Below are 16,368 nucleotides of genomic sequence, written 5' to 3'. Positions count from 1 at the left end.
GGAAGGTCCGATTCCATGAGCGCCACCTAGTGTCCACTTTTTACAGAGAGCAGTTTTCATGTCTGCTCAGAGATTCAAGCATCATTCAGCACCAGGACACGAATGAAGCAACGTTTTTAATCAATATTTTAAATTATATAGGAGAAATAAAAGTTCAATGTGAATAGAACAATGATCAAAAGCATGAAGAATAAAAATTTAAATACCTAAAATCTCACCAGCCCCCTGCCAAAGATATCTATATCTATGTATAAATAACACACACACACGTTTTTATACTTGGTTAATTTTTAAAAACGTAATAAAATTATTGTTTCATAACATACGTTTGTATTTAAAAATTTGTCATGGGTATTTTTCATGCCTTTAAATATCTTTCAAGCACATGAGTTCTAATGGCTATTCAATATCCATTTCATGGATATCTCACAATGTATTAATTCCTCTGCTATTAGAAAGATGAGGCATCTCCTATTTTTCACCATAATAAATAACACCGTAGTGAATACACTTCATGCAAATCTTCAAAACAGAGTAATTAAGGGTCTAGCTCTCAAGCAAGCTGCCTGGATTCAATAACAGCTCTGCAACCTAACCTGTGACCCTGAGCAAGTTACCTACCCAGCCTATCCCTGCCTCAGTTTCCTCTTCTGACAAAGAGAAGGTTAAAGCATCTGCCACATGAGTCATTAGGAGGCCTAAATGAACAAATGCATATAAAGCACTTAGATTGGTGCCTGGCACATTTAATAAACTTAAGCTGTACTGTCATTATCATCATCCAGTTTCTTAAGATAACTTCCTGCAAATGGAATTCCTTGTGCCAAAGTGCTAATTTTGAAGACTTCTGATACACAGCCAACTTGCCATCTACAAAGACTGAACAATCTACAGTCCTACCAGCATGAGAATTCTAGTTTCAACACAATGAATGGAAAGTAAGTGTGGCTGCCTCAGTTGGCTTTCCAATTCCATGCTACTGAGTACCTGAGGATGTTGCTACCTAAAGGCAAGGTGACTTTTGCAGGTGGCCCACCTTGAGACATTTATAAGATAAGCTACCACTAGACAACAGATCAAAAGTCTAACATCCAGCCAGGTGCCGGATATCATGGATTAAGGATAGTTGATTCGGCCGGGCGCGGTGGCTCAAGCCTGTAATCCCAGCACTTTGGGAGGCCGAGACGGGCGGATCACGAGGTCAGGAGATCGAGACCATCCTGGCTAACACCGTGAAACCCCGTCTCTACTAAAAATACAAAAAACTAGCCGGGCGAGGTGGCGGGCGCCTGTAGTCCCAGCTACTCCGGAGGCTGAGGCAGGAGAATGGCGTAAACCCGGGAGGCGGAGCTTGCAGTGAGCTGAGATCCGGCCACTGCACTCCAGCCCGGGCTACAGAGCAAGACTCCGTCTCAAAAAAAAAAAAAAAAAAAAAAAAAGGATAGTTGATTCAAATGACAAGTGCATTGTCCATTCCTGAAGATCGTGCTGCACGGCCTTATCTTATTCTGACTGTATCTTAGAAGCCCTAGTTCAGGCTGACATCTTTAATCTCTGCTCTTCAGGGATAACTGCGCCATGCATTAGCAATCCCCGCACAATACTGGCATCCTGCCTGCCTACCCACAAGACAGACAGACCAGATTTCAAATACATTTTTTTTTACCATGATTTGATGAAACTCATTCATCTAAATCACATGTAACAGTCATTGCTGACTTAGTATGATCTAATATAAAGATTAAAATGTTTATCATAGTGGCAATTTATAAATTGTCAATAAAAGTCCCTGATCTACCAGGCAGGAGTCTTTCAGTAAAAAGGAAATGAGGTGCTTGGTGCTGACATTTTCAGGATTACCAAGAATCTCACAGTGATGGCACTTCCCTTCCTCAGTACCCAGAGATTAGTTAGTTAAGTTGATAATTTTCCTGAACTGGACACCAAGCTACACCGTTCAGATGTTACAGCCATGGCTATCTCCCATCTCTAGACACTGACCAGGAAGGCAGCAGTAAGACATGGGCTTGGGAAGCAGCCAAGGCTCAACTGGATGACAGCAGGTGGAGGTCATTCAGGGAGAGTGCTGACAAAAACATGTGCACTGCAACTGACACAACTCCACCCACTCCTGAGAGTCCAGAGGGAGGGACTCCTGTCTCTTGCTGAATGTGAGTGATAAATTCATAATCCATAAACAAAACCTGCAGAACTGCTGGACTCCAGGGCTGTGCAGAGCCTCAGAGATCTTCAAGTTGAACCCCTTTAGAGCTGAGGATGCTGACGCCCATAGTTACTGGTCACCTGTCCTGCCTGGTCATCAGCCAAGAGCATAACCCAGGATCCTGCGTTTTAGGCTTTCACCAGACCACAGTGACAGGAAGCTGACTTTAAAAAAGAAAAGAGAGGCCAGGCGTGGCAGCTCATGCCTGTAATCCCAGCACTTTGGGAAGCCAAGGCGGGCGGATCACTTGAGATCAGAAGTTCGAGACCAGCCTGGCCAACATGGAGAAACCCCTCTCTAATAAAAATACAAAAATTAGCTGGGCGTGGTAGTGGGCACCTGTAATCCCAGCTACTCGGGAGGCTGAGGCAGAAGAATTGCTTGAACCTGGGAGGTGGAGGTTGCAGTGAGCCAAGATCACTGCACTCCAGGCTGGGTGACAAAGCGAGACTCTATCTCAAAGAATAAGTAGAAAAAAGAAAAAAGGGGAAAAAAAAAGGAAAAGAAAGAAAAAAGTCCTCCTTCTACTTTCTATTACTTGTTGCCCATGCTCATTATTTCTTGTCATATAACTGTAACTACAATCTTATCTGTGAAACAAATTGCTATTAAAAATGTGATTTTAGCCAGACACAGTGGTTCACACCTGTGTAATCCCAACACTTTGGGAGGCCAAAGCGGGAGGATCACTTGAGCCCAGGAATTTGAGACCAACCTGCACAATAAAGTGAAACTCCATCTCTACAAAAAAAAATTAAAAATTAGCCTGACATACTGGCGCACACCTGCAGTCCCAGCTACTCGGAAGGCTGAGGTAGAAGGATCACTTGAGCCTGGGCAGTCGAGGCTGCACAGAACCATAATTGTGCCACTGCACTGCAGTCTGGGTGACAGAGGAAGACCCCATCTCAAAAAGGAAGGCAGGCAGGCAGGAAGGCAGGAAGGCAGGAAGGCAGGAAGGCAGGAAGGCAGGAGGGAGGGAAGGAGGGAGGGAGGGAGGGAGGGAGGGAGGGAGAAAGGAGAGAGAGAGAGAGAGAAGAGGGGAGGGGAGGGGAGGGAAGGGGAGGGGAGAGGAGAAGAGGGGAGGGGAGGGGAGGGAAGGGGAGGGGAGAGGAGAAGAGAGGAGAGGAGAGGAGAGAGAAAGAAAGAGAGAGAGGGAAAGAGAGAAAAAGAAAGGGAGAGAGAAAGAAAGAAAGAAAAAGGAAAAGAAAAGAAAGGAAAAGAAAAGAAAAGGAAAAGGAAAAGAAAAAGAAAGGCAGGCAGAAAGGCAGTAAGTCTGTTGATTGTATTTGCTTAGATTAGGAACTTTGATGAGACCACATGCTCTCATTTGGGCTCACCACATCTGAACAACTTCTAAATTACGATACATGGAAAAAAAGTCTCACCGAGGTTGGAGAAATATTTCCGGGTTGGAGACCCATCCCCGCCAGGGTCTTGGCGAGCTCCACCGCATTTACCCCACAGTTAGGGGCCACGTTCGCTTGACATCGAATGTGCACGTTCATTTTACATACTAGAGGGAAGAGGAAAACAGAATCCACGTTCAGAAAGGAACCAAGTCAACACGTGCTGCAACAGAGAACTTTAATAGCCTGAAAGATTATGACAGAGGAATTATACCAGCTGAACAGTATCATTTTCTCATAAAATTAAGCTCACACTAATAACAGTTCCTGACGTTTTATCTGTTTCTGTTTTCTGGAGAAGCAGAAAGCCAGGCATACTAAAGAATAATAGATTTTAAATACATTTTTTTCACCATGATTTGATGAAACCCATTCATCTAAATCACATGTAACAGTCATTGCTGACTTAGTAAGTTCTAATATAAAGATTAAAATGTTTATCACAGCATCAATTCGCAGGCAATTAAATAACAAAGAATCATGTCAACTGTATTTTTTTCTGTCTCTCAATAGTGAAATAAAAGGTAGCAGTTTGAATGCCACATGTAGATCACTGTTCAAACAGGATGGAAATGGTGTTTCTACCAGAAAAACCTCTATCTGCAGCTTTCTTTCTCAGTATTGTGGTTGGGCAGCCCTCACAGCACAGAGATGGGCATCCTGTGAGCCTGTGGTTCTCAGCATTTGCAGCATGTGGTTCTAACTGCTTCACAGTGGGGAAACGCAACTTTTAAAACTTTTTGAAGGTCAGAGTACAAATGGCAGTTGAAGAGGCGAGCAAAGCAAGCTAAGCTCCCGGGGCACAGGAAGCTGCCTGGGGACGATGAAGGATCTGAGGCGTTGTCAGCTGGAATAAATTCTGAGACAGTTTTTTGACATGGGCCCCGCTGATGGGAGGTGAAACTGAAGCGACAAGCGACACATTCCTGTTTTATGGAGTCAGTCCATCTTGGAAGCAGAGCCAGGTTTTGTGGGGCCTGAATTTACATAATTTAGGAAGCCCTCTTTAAGAAAAAGAACACCAAATCAAGTAGAGGGCTTTGGAAGGTGCCCTTGAGAGAGAGGAGCCCTGAGACTTCATTAGCTTCATGGGAAACCCCCCCCTCAGGAAGACAGGTGTAAGACACACGAGCCCACAGAAGCCTTTCAAAACCACCACGTGACCATAAAAGCAAAAATCACAGGGGCCGGATCGCCGCAGGTGTGCTACCCTCAGGCCACCAGGGAAGAGGACAATGTAGACGAGCCCTGTGCGTGGCTCTGCATATTAGCAACAACCACGCAAGGCAGAGGGACTTCCCACTGGGCATCTAGACCCAGGTGAGATCATCACGCTAAGATCAAGCTGCACCTGGACCAATGCCCTACAAGTTATCCACGAGCTGGCTACTGTTTGGTTTTATGAGAAAAAAATTATTAAATGGTGTTCTCCAGAGATAGAAGAATGTACCCTTCTTAAAGACAAGTGACTGGTCCCTTTTTGTTGACAGAAGCAGGCTGCATAAGTCCAAGCAGTCAATGGAAGTTGTCTGGCTATACTCAATGCCAGTTCTACCTCCCCATTGCTCTCCTCAACTGGCAACTTGGGGTGTGTCTGATAAGGAAGGCGTCAGGTGCACCCCACGGCAGACAGATCATTACATTTCCATGCGAGATGGCTCAAGGCCAACAGCTCCCTAACTCCTAGCAGGACAGGGATCAGCTCTCACCTGCTCAGAGCCTTTGCTAGGGCCAAAGCTCCGAACTCTCACTCCACTGGGCACAGCTGGTCAGATCCAAGCTCACAAGCAAGGCTTTATCTTCCTTCATTCTACCCCTGTCTCCAATCTCTATCAGAGTCCTCTTTCACAAGACCCAGGGCAGCTCTTCTTATGCTGTGACAACTCAATTCCTGCTGATTTCTGGTGAGATCATCAGATCCATTCTCCTGCCATTTCTTACTCTTAATCCAACCTTCTCATCTGGCCATCTTACCTCCTTACCTCCTCCTACCTTCCATTTCTTTGAAATTTTTATTTATTTATTTTCTTTTTAGGGTCTCACCTCACTCAATCATCTTCCATTTCTGACTAAGATCCCATCTTTTTCTCTTCCAGACACCTACTAAAATACAGTGTCTGGCCTGTATTTGTCAGCTAGCGAGCTAGATCATTGAATGTAACATTTGACTTCATGTCCTGTGGTTAGAAAATGTTGGCATCATATGAAGTTTTCTTTACATGCCTGACAAGAAACACGTAAGTTTAAAATGACTAAGATGTTAATTTACAACATATCTAAAATCATCGGTTCTAGGACACATTCTGAGCCCACAGAATTCTGAAAGCTTGGGGCATAGTGTTCCCATGAAGAGGTGGGTACCCAGCACCTCAGCATCTCACTTTTACACTGAAGTCCTTGTCGCATTATTCCCCAGAGCAGTGAGCCACAGTGATCGCAGAATGTTGGCACTTTGTAGTTGTGGATGCTGAACTTGTGTGGGATGTTGATCCCGAACCTCTGTTCTGCAATCTGTAAAAAAGGAAATAAAGGGACAAGTGCTAAAATGTCATACCAACATCTTTTGTAAAAACTGTAATAGGAGCCCATCAAATGCAAAGTGTTACTATGACACCTGAGCTAGGTATATTATTTTACTGTACTCGGCCCTGATTAATTACTCAGGTCTTACTAACCAGACTAAACACATTTTCTAATGAACAGGACAAGACAGAAATGTGGGAAACACATTTTAGATCATTCGCCATTTTGAGAAATAGAAATTAATATTTTCACTTCATCTTTCATATTCAGGCCATATTTCTCTCCTTGCCAATTCCCTAACACCCCCATCTATTTTCCAGAACCCTTTAACTTCAGGATTAAATGGGTCTTTTACACACTATATATACTTGCTATCACTATAAGTTCTTCCAGACATTGTGTCATGGGGGGAAAAATAAAGAGACTCAGAAGCCATGGAACCACAGAAGGAATTTATTCCAAAGTGACATTAAAGTAACTACTTATTCAGTCCTTCCAGCCTTTCTTTGCCTGGCATTTGCAATCTGACAATCTGAGTTAAATCTCAGTTTCCAGCAAATAATTCCACTAGGCATGTACTCTGCAGTTCATACCACAATTTGATGCTATAACAACAGATCCATGCATGACAAGGAGTAGGGTAATCATTACTCCTCTTGAAACTTCTCTGGCCTCTTTCTTGGAAAAGCTGTGGTTTATACCTCTAGGTATACTCTTTAGCAATCCTATATGTGTACTGTAAAGAACCATTGTGTTCCAGAGTCATTCTTCCAATGCGTCTGCAGACCTACTGCTAAGTGTCAGCAACACTCCATTTGCTTTTACCTCCAGAATTTAAAATGTATGCCTGTTGCAGATGAATGCAATATGAGTGGCAAGAATGATGCTGAAGCTTACACACACACACACACACACACACACACACACACACACACACACACACAGAGAGAGAGAGAGAGACAGACATCTTCCCTGAAATTTCTTAAGAGGCTGGAGAAAGCCAGCAATCTTTTTACTTAAGAAGTGTAATTTACAGTTATTAACATATGTGTCACATCAATTTTATGTTGTTTAACTTACAAAAACTGTGTGAGGGTAACACTGATCCTGTTTTAAGACTGAGGCAAAGAGAGATTGTAGGCCTTGCCTCAGCTCATAGAGAAGATGGCTAACAGAGGCTGGATTCAGCATTCAAATCCAGGCTGTCAGATGCCAAGTTCAGGGCTCCTTTCACTCTGCCAAAAGTCTCTCTAAATGAGTAGAATCAATCCATATAGCTTATACTCAGCCAACCACTAATGGGGTCCTCGCAAAGGAGGGATGATGCCACATAAGTACAGAAATACAAATGCCATAATTAAAAAAAAGAGAGAGAGAGAAATTTCTATTCTAATACCACCCTTGGCTTCAAAGAATGTGGAAGGGAAATGGCAGGGGGAGGAAAGCAGAGGCTGGGGGACGGGGAGAAGGAAAGAGGGGGAGGAAAGGAGGGAGGGAGGGAGGGAGATGGCGGCACACAGCACACACAATATACATACACACTTAATCAGCAAACTGCTATCCTCTTACCTTTGAATCCACTTTGTTAATATTGTTTTGGCAAGTACAGGCTGTAACAATTAGATGATGGCAGCGTTTATGGACGACACAGGTGCACACTAGGAAATTAAATCCAGCAATTATACATTGATCAGAAGCTCACAGTCCAGCCAGTTACAGCAGAGTCAACCAGGGTTGCACCGTGCCAACAAGACTAGACTCGTCTGGCCCACATGACAGCAGCTGGTACGCCCATCCTTCCTATCGCCTTTGCCACCATCCTAACACAGACCTTTGCTCAGGCTCAAACTATCCATTATCAAGTCCTGGACTTATTTCTTCCTTCCTGACTTTATTCCATCCTGCACCCACCACCAGAGGACTCTTCTAACACTCTAGTCCTGTCCCCATAATCAAAAACCTTCCATGGTAATTCACTGCTGATCAGCAAAGTTCAAATATCCCACCCAGGTTCCAGGCCCTCCAGAGGCTGCCCCAAGCTGCCTGTCACCTTTCTTCTATGGGATCTACTTGTTCCAGTAAAAACGACATGGGTTGCTCTTCCTGGAGCACATCTGCACCCTTCCAACAAACTATCAATGCCCTTTCCTCTCCCTGGGATATCTTTTTTGCCTATCAACTAACTAAATCTTAAGTTTAGGACAAGATGTAACTCAAAAAATGTCTCTTCCATGAAAATACTCTACCCCTACCCGCACTTCTAGACTGAAACCACCTGCCCTCCTCTGATCTCCCACAACCCTTAGCCTGCCCCCTCATTTCAAACCTTCCACCCAGCCTTGTAATGCCCTCCGAATTCCCTGCATGACGCCTTGAACAGAGGAGGCATTCAGTAAATGTTTGCTGAATGGCTTAATCAACTGTTGAAATATTTAGAACTTTCTGAATAACGTTTTTTTCATTCTCATCTAGGTAAGTGATACAGCACAGATAGTCGAGCTTGTCATCAAAGGATAAACACATGCAATGAAGCAGTATAAAAATATACATCATCTTAAGATCTTTCAAGACATGTGGAAGGTTTTAGGATTAACTACATAAGGAGAGGTGACATGTCAGCAAATAGCATTATACCTTAAAACAAATTTAGCTTTCATCAGATTCAGTTCTCAGGAGAACCAAATTGAAAGTGCCCAGAGAACTGGTTTTTTTATATGAGGGGATCTCAAAACCATCCTTTACACAGAAAGACTTTATTTTTTGAGGTATTTGGTTTTTTCCTGGTTAGCTTGGTAAAGGCTTACCAATTAATCTTTTCAAAGAATCAGCACTTGATTTCATGGATTTTTTTCTGTTGTTTTCCTATTTTCAACTTCACTGATGTCTGTTCTAATTGTATTATTTCTTTTCTTATGCTCACTTGAGGCTTAAATTTATCTTCCTTCTTTAGTTTCCTAAGTGGAAATTTCAAATCTTGGTTTTAGATCTTTCTTCTTTCCTACTTTATGCATTTAATGATATACATTCCCATCTGAGCACTGCTTTTGCTGTATCACACATATTTTTATAAGTTATATTTTCATTTTCACTTGACTCAAAATATTTTTTATGTTCTCTTGAGTCTTCTTCTTTGACCCATGTGTTACTTAGAATGTAACGTTTAACCTTCAAATATTTGGGGGTTTTCCAGCTATCTTACAGTTATTGATTTCTAGTTTAATTCCATTGTGGTCTAAGAAGATACTGTTTATGGTTTCTCTTGTTTTAAATTTGGTAAGGTATGTTTTATGGCCCAGAATGTGGTCTATGTTGGTAAATGTTCCTTGTGAGCCCGAGAAGAATGTGAAAACTGCTGTTTTTGGACGAAGTATTCTATAAATGTCAATTTCACCTAGTTGTGATAATGCTGTTTAGATCACCTATATCCCTATTGATTTTCTGCCTGCTGGATCTATCAGTTACTGAGATATCGAAGTCTCCAACTATAGAAGTGGATTTGTTCATGTCTCCTTGTGATTCTATCAGTTTGTCTCATGTATTTTGATGCCTGTTGTTAGGTACATACATACATGTTAAAAATTGTTATGTACTACTACACTGGTCTTTAAATAAAACAAAACTTAAATAAAAACATTAAGTTTTCTTGGAAAACTGACCCTTTTGTTGCTGCCCCCTCTTTATTCCTGATAATTTTCCTTGTTCTGAAGTCTGCTCTGTCTGAAATACCTATGCCAGTTTGCTTTTGATCAGCGTTAGAATGGCATACCTCTCTCCAACCAGGCATTTGGTTTTATACGCCTTAGGGAGATATCACCAAAGTAGTGTCTGCATGTCTCCTAACTAATAGTCTTTACTGCTCTTTACATAGCAGGTGACCCACTGAAAATCAGGCCATCAAATATCCAGGCACTATACGCCAAAGTGAAAAAGAAAATAACAATAGAGATGTATCATACATCCCATGTTTTAAACTCAAAACCATAATCTTGTTTATTCAGAGCTTCTCAACTTATCTTGGTGTGCATAAGATGGGCTACCACGCACTGCAGGGCATATTCCTGTGCTCACAGGCCCACGCCACAAAGGGATAGTGATTCCGGCTTGTGAACTGTCTTTTCACTTGGGACTGAGATTAACAGCATACAGGTCAATTACTGCTGTCATATTGATTATACATTTGTTTTTTTCCGAACTTTGAAAGTTCAGTGGAATTGTTCATACATAGTAAAGTCAAAATCAGATCCAACAGCATGTCTTATTCAGTTCATCCAAGGGAAGTAATGTTTTACCTCACCTCTTCCAGAAGAGAAGGTGAGATTTTCTTATCCACATGTAGGCTACTGCTCTAGGATATGTGGTGCCATTCTATCAATCATCCACATAGTGAAACGGGTCCCATGTGTATAAGCTATGTGATGATACTCATGCCAAAGGTTAAGGGGGACCCAAATGACAGGTAAGCCTGATTGGTCCAGCCACATCACCGGACTGAGGGCTCTTCATCCATTCCTGCTATTGTATTTCATTCCAATTATGCTAGAAACAGTAGTACATTGGTTTCGTCTTAGATTGTGAAAAATAAATGTAACATGTAGTAACTTACAAGATCACTGACAGCTTAACTTTGAACATTTCTTACTTTTTTTTTGAAATCATAAAATTTCAAAAAACAACTTGGAAAATAGCTTATGTTCCCGGAAAAAGAGAAAACAACCGTGTGCTACTTTTCACCCCTAACAATTATCAATAGGATTGTAAAAAACAAAAGTGTATCTTCAAAATTTAAGAGTATGCTCACAAAATCACATTACCGTGTAGTACTCTCATGTTATTGCAGAGACAAAACTTTAAACAATGAAACTTTATTAGGTAGCCTGGCTTTAGAAATAAAAACATCCTCTCTACATTGTATAAAATATGGCCAAGATCTAACCAAACTGTATCTACTAGGGGGCTTCCTTTGACCTACAGAGAGTTATTTATCACAAAACTAAGGGAAGAGACTCTGTTTTCTCTTGGTGTAATCATTTTTTAAACATAGGAACAAAATGAAACATGGTTTTAAAAACGTTTCCTTACCTTGGCACTGATAACCCTGTTTCCCAAACACTCCCCTGTTGAAGAGAAGAAAACTACCATCAGTCAAATATTTCAGCAATAAGCCTCTTATAGTCCTTAAGGAAAACAAATTTCATCCTCTCCTCCTTTATGAAAACTACAATTTCAGGGAAGAAGCAAAGACGACGTGCTTTCTGAGCCATTGTTTGTTACTATGAGACACAAAGAAAAAATCATGTGATGGATTAGAATGTGCTGTATGATACAAATGGGTGGATCACAACCATTCCCATTCCATCTGCCTCCACGGCAATTTCCTAAGTCCTCAGTGGCAATAAATCCTCATCTGTACGTGTGATTAAGCCTTGGCCTGAGGAGTTCCCACCTTATTCTCTCTCACATAAAGATGTACAGATGCTGAAGTAAACAGACACAGATACACTGTGGAAATGCACAGATGAGTCTACTGCAGCTGCCTGTCCCAGGGGACCTGCCCTTGTCCCTGTGTCCATATCACCCCTGGAGTCCACAGGTGGGCAGAGGTGCCGCCACAATATACCCTTCAGGCTCACCACTTCCATCTTTGTCTCTCCTGAATATATTCTACGGGTGATGGTGATGGTAATATTGGGAGTATTATCACTCTCATGAACAAAGACCACAGTAACTAAGCCCATAGGATGTGCCAGGCACTGAGCCAAGCGGCTGATATATACTGTTTCATTTAATCCTCACAAAAAGCCATGGGAGGCAGCACACAAAATAACATGGTTAAGAGCACAGACTCTGAAGCCAGAAGGCCTGATCCTTTGAGCCACAGTTTCCTCATCCATAAAAGGGACTAATGATAACAGTTCCTACTGCACAGGGCTCTAATGAAGATTAAAAGTTGTAATATAAAATGCTCAGAATAGTGCCTGGCCCTTTAAGTACTATATGAAAGTTTATTATACAAGTAAAATAAGATTGTTGTCTCTATTTTGCAAATGAAGAGACATTGACAGGCTACATAACTTGCCTAAGTCACACACCCAGTTGGTGATGAGACTGGATGTCAGAGTCCATACTCTTAACCATATATATTAATATATACACCAATATTTTAAGTGTATGTGAGAGAGAGAGTATGAGTGTGAGGGTGTGTGGGTGTGGGGGAGGGAGGCGTTAAAGGTTAGTTGGGTGCAGTTAATGTTTCTTTGGTGGAAAAAAGTCAGTGAAATGATCAAATAAGTTTCCATTACAAATGTCAGTTCAGGTCAGGGGCCATCACCACTAATGCCTACATGGGCCTAGCAGGTCATGTAAAAGAAACAGAAAGGTGTGACATGAAATACACTGCAACACGCAAGCACCCTTAGGTCACAAGTGAGAGAACCATGGAGAGGTGGGGCTGCGGCTAAGTCGAGCGCAGCCTGATGCAAAGAGGAAACATGAGCTCAAAAACACCAGGGCTGCTAATTCCCCCTTCCCCCCCAAAAAAAGTAATAGAATTTTTTTCCTAAATACAATAAATGTTATGACACATTTGTTGGCTTCATATCTATAGCCAGTTTAGGGTCTCAAAACTTGTTTCTTGATTAAAAATGTCAGAAGTATTAACTAGCCCTAGGTTCTGACTGTTGAAGATAGAAAATCCAAAGTAATCACAGAAACCAAAATACAAAGTAATTGATCAACATTCAGAAACTGCTCTGACCCAAGGGCTTCTGCCTTCATTAAACAAAATAATTAAAGCTGACAACAAAAACATACTTCTCCTTTCATGCTACCAAACTGTTTTCTCCTTCTGAGATGGGTGTCTGAGGGCATCTTGCTTTCTTCCCTTTCCAAATAAATATGCTTAATTTATCATTAAAGATAACTACTGCTTAAATTTATTTTACATTTGCCACTGCGACTGAGACTTAAGCTTCAGTTGCATATCTAGTAAGATATTGCCCCAAATCTCTAGAATTTCTTAATGTTGAATCATCTTAGTTACTAATTGCCAGGGATTAGATTATAGTATATGATCACTGAAGGCTATTATCTTCTGCTACATACCAAGAAGCAGAAGACTACTTTGTGTTTAGTTTTCTTGCAACCATGAATTTCCATAAGTCATTATGTGACTCATGCCTTCTTAAAGCAATACTGTTGATTATTCTTTGGTCCTTAGGGGCTGATTATCCAATTTACTGATTGTCTATTTATTGACTTATTAGCTTTTTTCTCTGATTTATGCTTTTTGACCAATTTAGGATTCATTAGCATCTTTACCAAGATGATTTTAAAAAGAAATAATATCTAAAACTTGGATCTGTAAATTATTTAGATGTTTTTGCAATGGAGATTTAAATTACTGGATCAACATATTAGAGTAAGAGGCAAAAATCAGATCCCAAAAGAACTCTTAAATAATCATGCATTCTGCTGAAGTCATACATCATCAGAGGAAGCCTATTAGAGAGAAGCTCTGAGGAGGACGGAAGTCAGGGAACTCCTTACCAGATAAACTCCCTGCAGTGAGAGCAGTAGGTGGGCTGCCTCAGATAGGTGGCCATGAACTTGTGTCCATTGATCTGGTGGACTCGCCTTCGCATAGCCCTTTGGCGCTTCCTGGTAAAATGTTTGAAGATCCGGTCTCTCTGGAGAGTAGCTATATATTAAAAGGAAGGAAAAAAAGAATAAGATGTAAGGAACCTAACGCACCTAATAGATGAGAAAGTTTGATAGTTCAAGTACTCCCCAAATTATTTTTTCTTTCTTCAAGATCTAAAACATACCCCCCAAAATCATTATGGTTTCCTAATAGGACTCTTGTTTTGTTTTTTTTTTAAGACAGGATCTCATATTGTCACCCAAGTTGGAGTGCAGTGGCTCAATCACGGCTTACTGCAGCCTCGAACTCTCAGGCCCAAGTGATGCTCCTACCTCAGCATCTCAAGGTGCTGGGACTTCAGGCATGCACCACCATACCCAGCTAATTAAAAAAAATCTTTTTTTATAGAGATGGAGGTCTCACTATGATGCCACAGCTGATCTACAACTCCCAGGTTCAGGTGATCCTTCTGTCTTGGCCTCCCAAAGTTCTGGGATTACAAGTCTGTGTCACCACACCCAGTCATGTGGCTTTTTAAGGTTAGAGCTATGCAAACCCCTGAGATGCCCACTGCCGGGTTATAACTGGCTATCATGGGCCAATCTCCTGCAGCACAGACCAAGGGTTTCCCAGGGTTCTGACAGGGCAGTATGTGACATCAACATGGTCTCCTAGCTCCAGTCTGGCTGTCTGTGACCTCACGTCTATCTATGGGTTGTAAGCATTTCTCATTATTCTTCTTTAATTCTGGTATCCTCGCACACTGAATGGGGGAATCGCCCACAGCACAGACTATGAGAGCTCTGTCCAAAAGCCATTGGTACAGGACCACCTCTGCTAACCTGGAATAGGTAGCAATTAGCCTGGAATAGGTGCAAAATTCTTTTTCTAACCTCATGCCTTTAAAACAGTGGTTTCTAATCTGAGGACTCTGAAACTGCATCATTATGTCTTCCAAATAATTATACTAGAAGTTTTATAGTGTATGCAGAGACTTGTGATTAATAAAATATAGCTTATTTCCTCAATAATGCTTTAATCATTGAAACAAAGGAAATTTAAGAAATCATGAAAGAATAATTTGCTAAAAAAATTTTAAACCCTGGAAGAGACAGAAGATTTCAAAGATAATCTCAGATACCTGTTAAAAAGGAAATTATAGAACAATAAGAAAACACAGAAAAATATTATACTCCTAGGATAAGATAAGGATAATAAAATTTGGCCGGGTACAGTGGCTCATGTCTATAATACCAACACCTTGGGAGGCTGAGGCAGGAGGACTGCTTCAGTCCAGGAGTTCAAGGCCACCCTGGACAATATAGTGGCCTGTCTCTTAAAAAAAATTTAAAAAGGGATAATAAACTCTAAAGCCATCAAAAGTTCACAGATTTGCAATTTAAGAAATTTAAACTTCTATCTGGCAAAAAAATACAAAGCAGAAAGTTGAAAGAAATAAACTGAGGAGAGGACTTATAACACATGACAAAGGGTTACTATTTATAATACACAGACATCAATTAAAAAAAAGATGAACAATCCAGTAAAAATGGGGCAGAGGATGTGAAGCGGCAATTCCTAAAACTGTAAGTGCAAACAGCCAATAACCATGCCAAGATGTCCAATCCTACCCAAGACGGACACATAAGAACCAGAAACTAAATCACATTTTTACGTCTTAGGTTGGCAAATACTTAAAAGGATTGCTAAAATGTCCTTTTTCACAAGGATGAAGTGAAACAGGCACCCCCATCCTGTTGGTAGGAGTATAAACCGGGCTCCAGTCCTGGCCCTACCACACCGGCTCTCTTTTTCTTGCTAAGCCTCAGGGTTCCCATCTAGAAACCAGGTGGCCCCTTCCTCCTAGGGTTTTCCCAAGGACTGAATCAGGTAACACATTCAAAGAGCTTAGCACAAAGCTAGGCACATCGCAGCATTCAAAAAAAAAAAAAAATGCAGTTATTTAGGGCAAGCGCAGTGGCTTACATCTTTAATTCCAGAAATTTGGGAGGCTGAGGTGGGAGATCACTTGAGCCTAGGAGCTGGAGACCAGTCTGGGCAACATAGTGAAACTCTTTTTTCTACCAAAAAAAAAAAAAAAAAAAAAAGCCAGGTGTGCGCCTGTGGTCTCAGCTACTAGGGAGAAGCACTTGAGCCCAGGAGGTTGAGGCTACAGTGAGCCATGATTGCACCTCTGCACTTCAGCTGGACAACAGAGCAAGACCTTCTCTCAAAAAAAAAAAAAAAAAAAGAAAAGAAAAAAAGAAAAGAAAAGCAAGAAAAAAAGTAATTATTTCAATAATAATTTTTGTGGAGACCAATGTGACAACACCTGTCAAAGAAATTGGAGTCTACTCAATAGATCTCAAAGAGTGAAATGCAGAAAGAGTCAAAATGAATTTGGCTAAGACACCAACATCTTCAGAGATTTCAGCACAGTTAAAATCACACCTGCCTCACTTTTTGTTTGGAGGTAGGTGTAATCTTTGGCAAACGGCCTAGTTACTTTCCTTCTTAAGTTTCCCGTATGTCTCAAGAAGATAAAGATACCCCTGTCATCCACCCCGTGGGAA

General features: G+C 41.3%; 1 protein-coding gene across 7 annotated transcripts in view; it reads right to left on the bottom strand.

The window, feature by feature from the left end:
* The window catches only part of PRKCH (protein kinase C eta), a 232,879-nt gene that overhangs the window by 94,969 nt on the left and 121,542 nt on the right, over positions 1 to 16,368 (bottom strand). For all 7 annotated transcript variants that reach the window (XR_012415843.1, XR_012415844.1, XM_073997490.1 and 4 more), the window contains exons 3-7: positions 13,702 to 13,852; positions 11,236 to 11,270; positions 7,726 to 7,814; positions 6,015 to 6,144; positions 3,613 to 3,740 (exon numbers count right to left, since the gene is read on the bottom strand). Coding sequence is in view for 5 of the 7 variants with exons in the window: in XM_073997490.1 (XP_073853591.1) it covers positions 3,613 to 3,740; positions 6,015 to 6,144; positions 7,726 to 7,814; positions 11,236 to 11,270; positions 13,702 to 13,852 (533 nt within the window). In the remaining 2 variants the exon portion in view is untranslated. The remainder of the gene's footprint in view (positions 1 to 3,612; positions 3,741 to 6,014; positions 6,145 to 7,725; positions 7,815 to 11,235; positions 11,271 to 13,701; positions 13,853 to 16,368) is intronic.

The sequence above is a fragment of the Macaca fascicularis genome, chromosome 7 (assembly GCF_037993035.2).
Source record: "Macaca fascicularis isolate 582-1 chromosome 7, T2T-MFA8v1.1".
Classification (NCBI taxonomy): domain Eukaryota; kingdom Metazoa; phylum Chordata; class Mammalia; order Primates; family Cercopithecidae; genus Macaca; species Macaca fascicularis.
The sequence above is the reverse complement of the archived record's forward strand: the minus strand, read 5'-3'. Positions and strand labels throughout refer to the sequence as shown.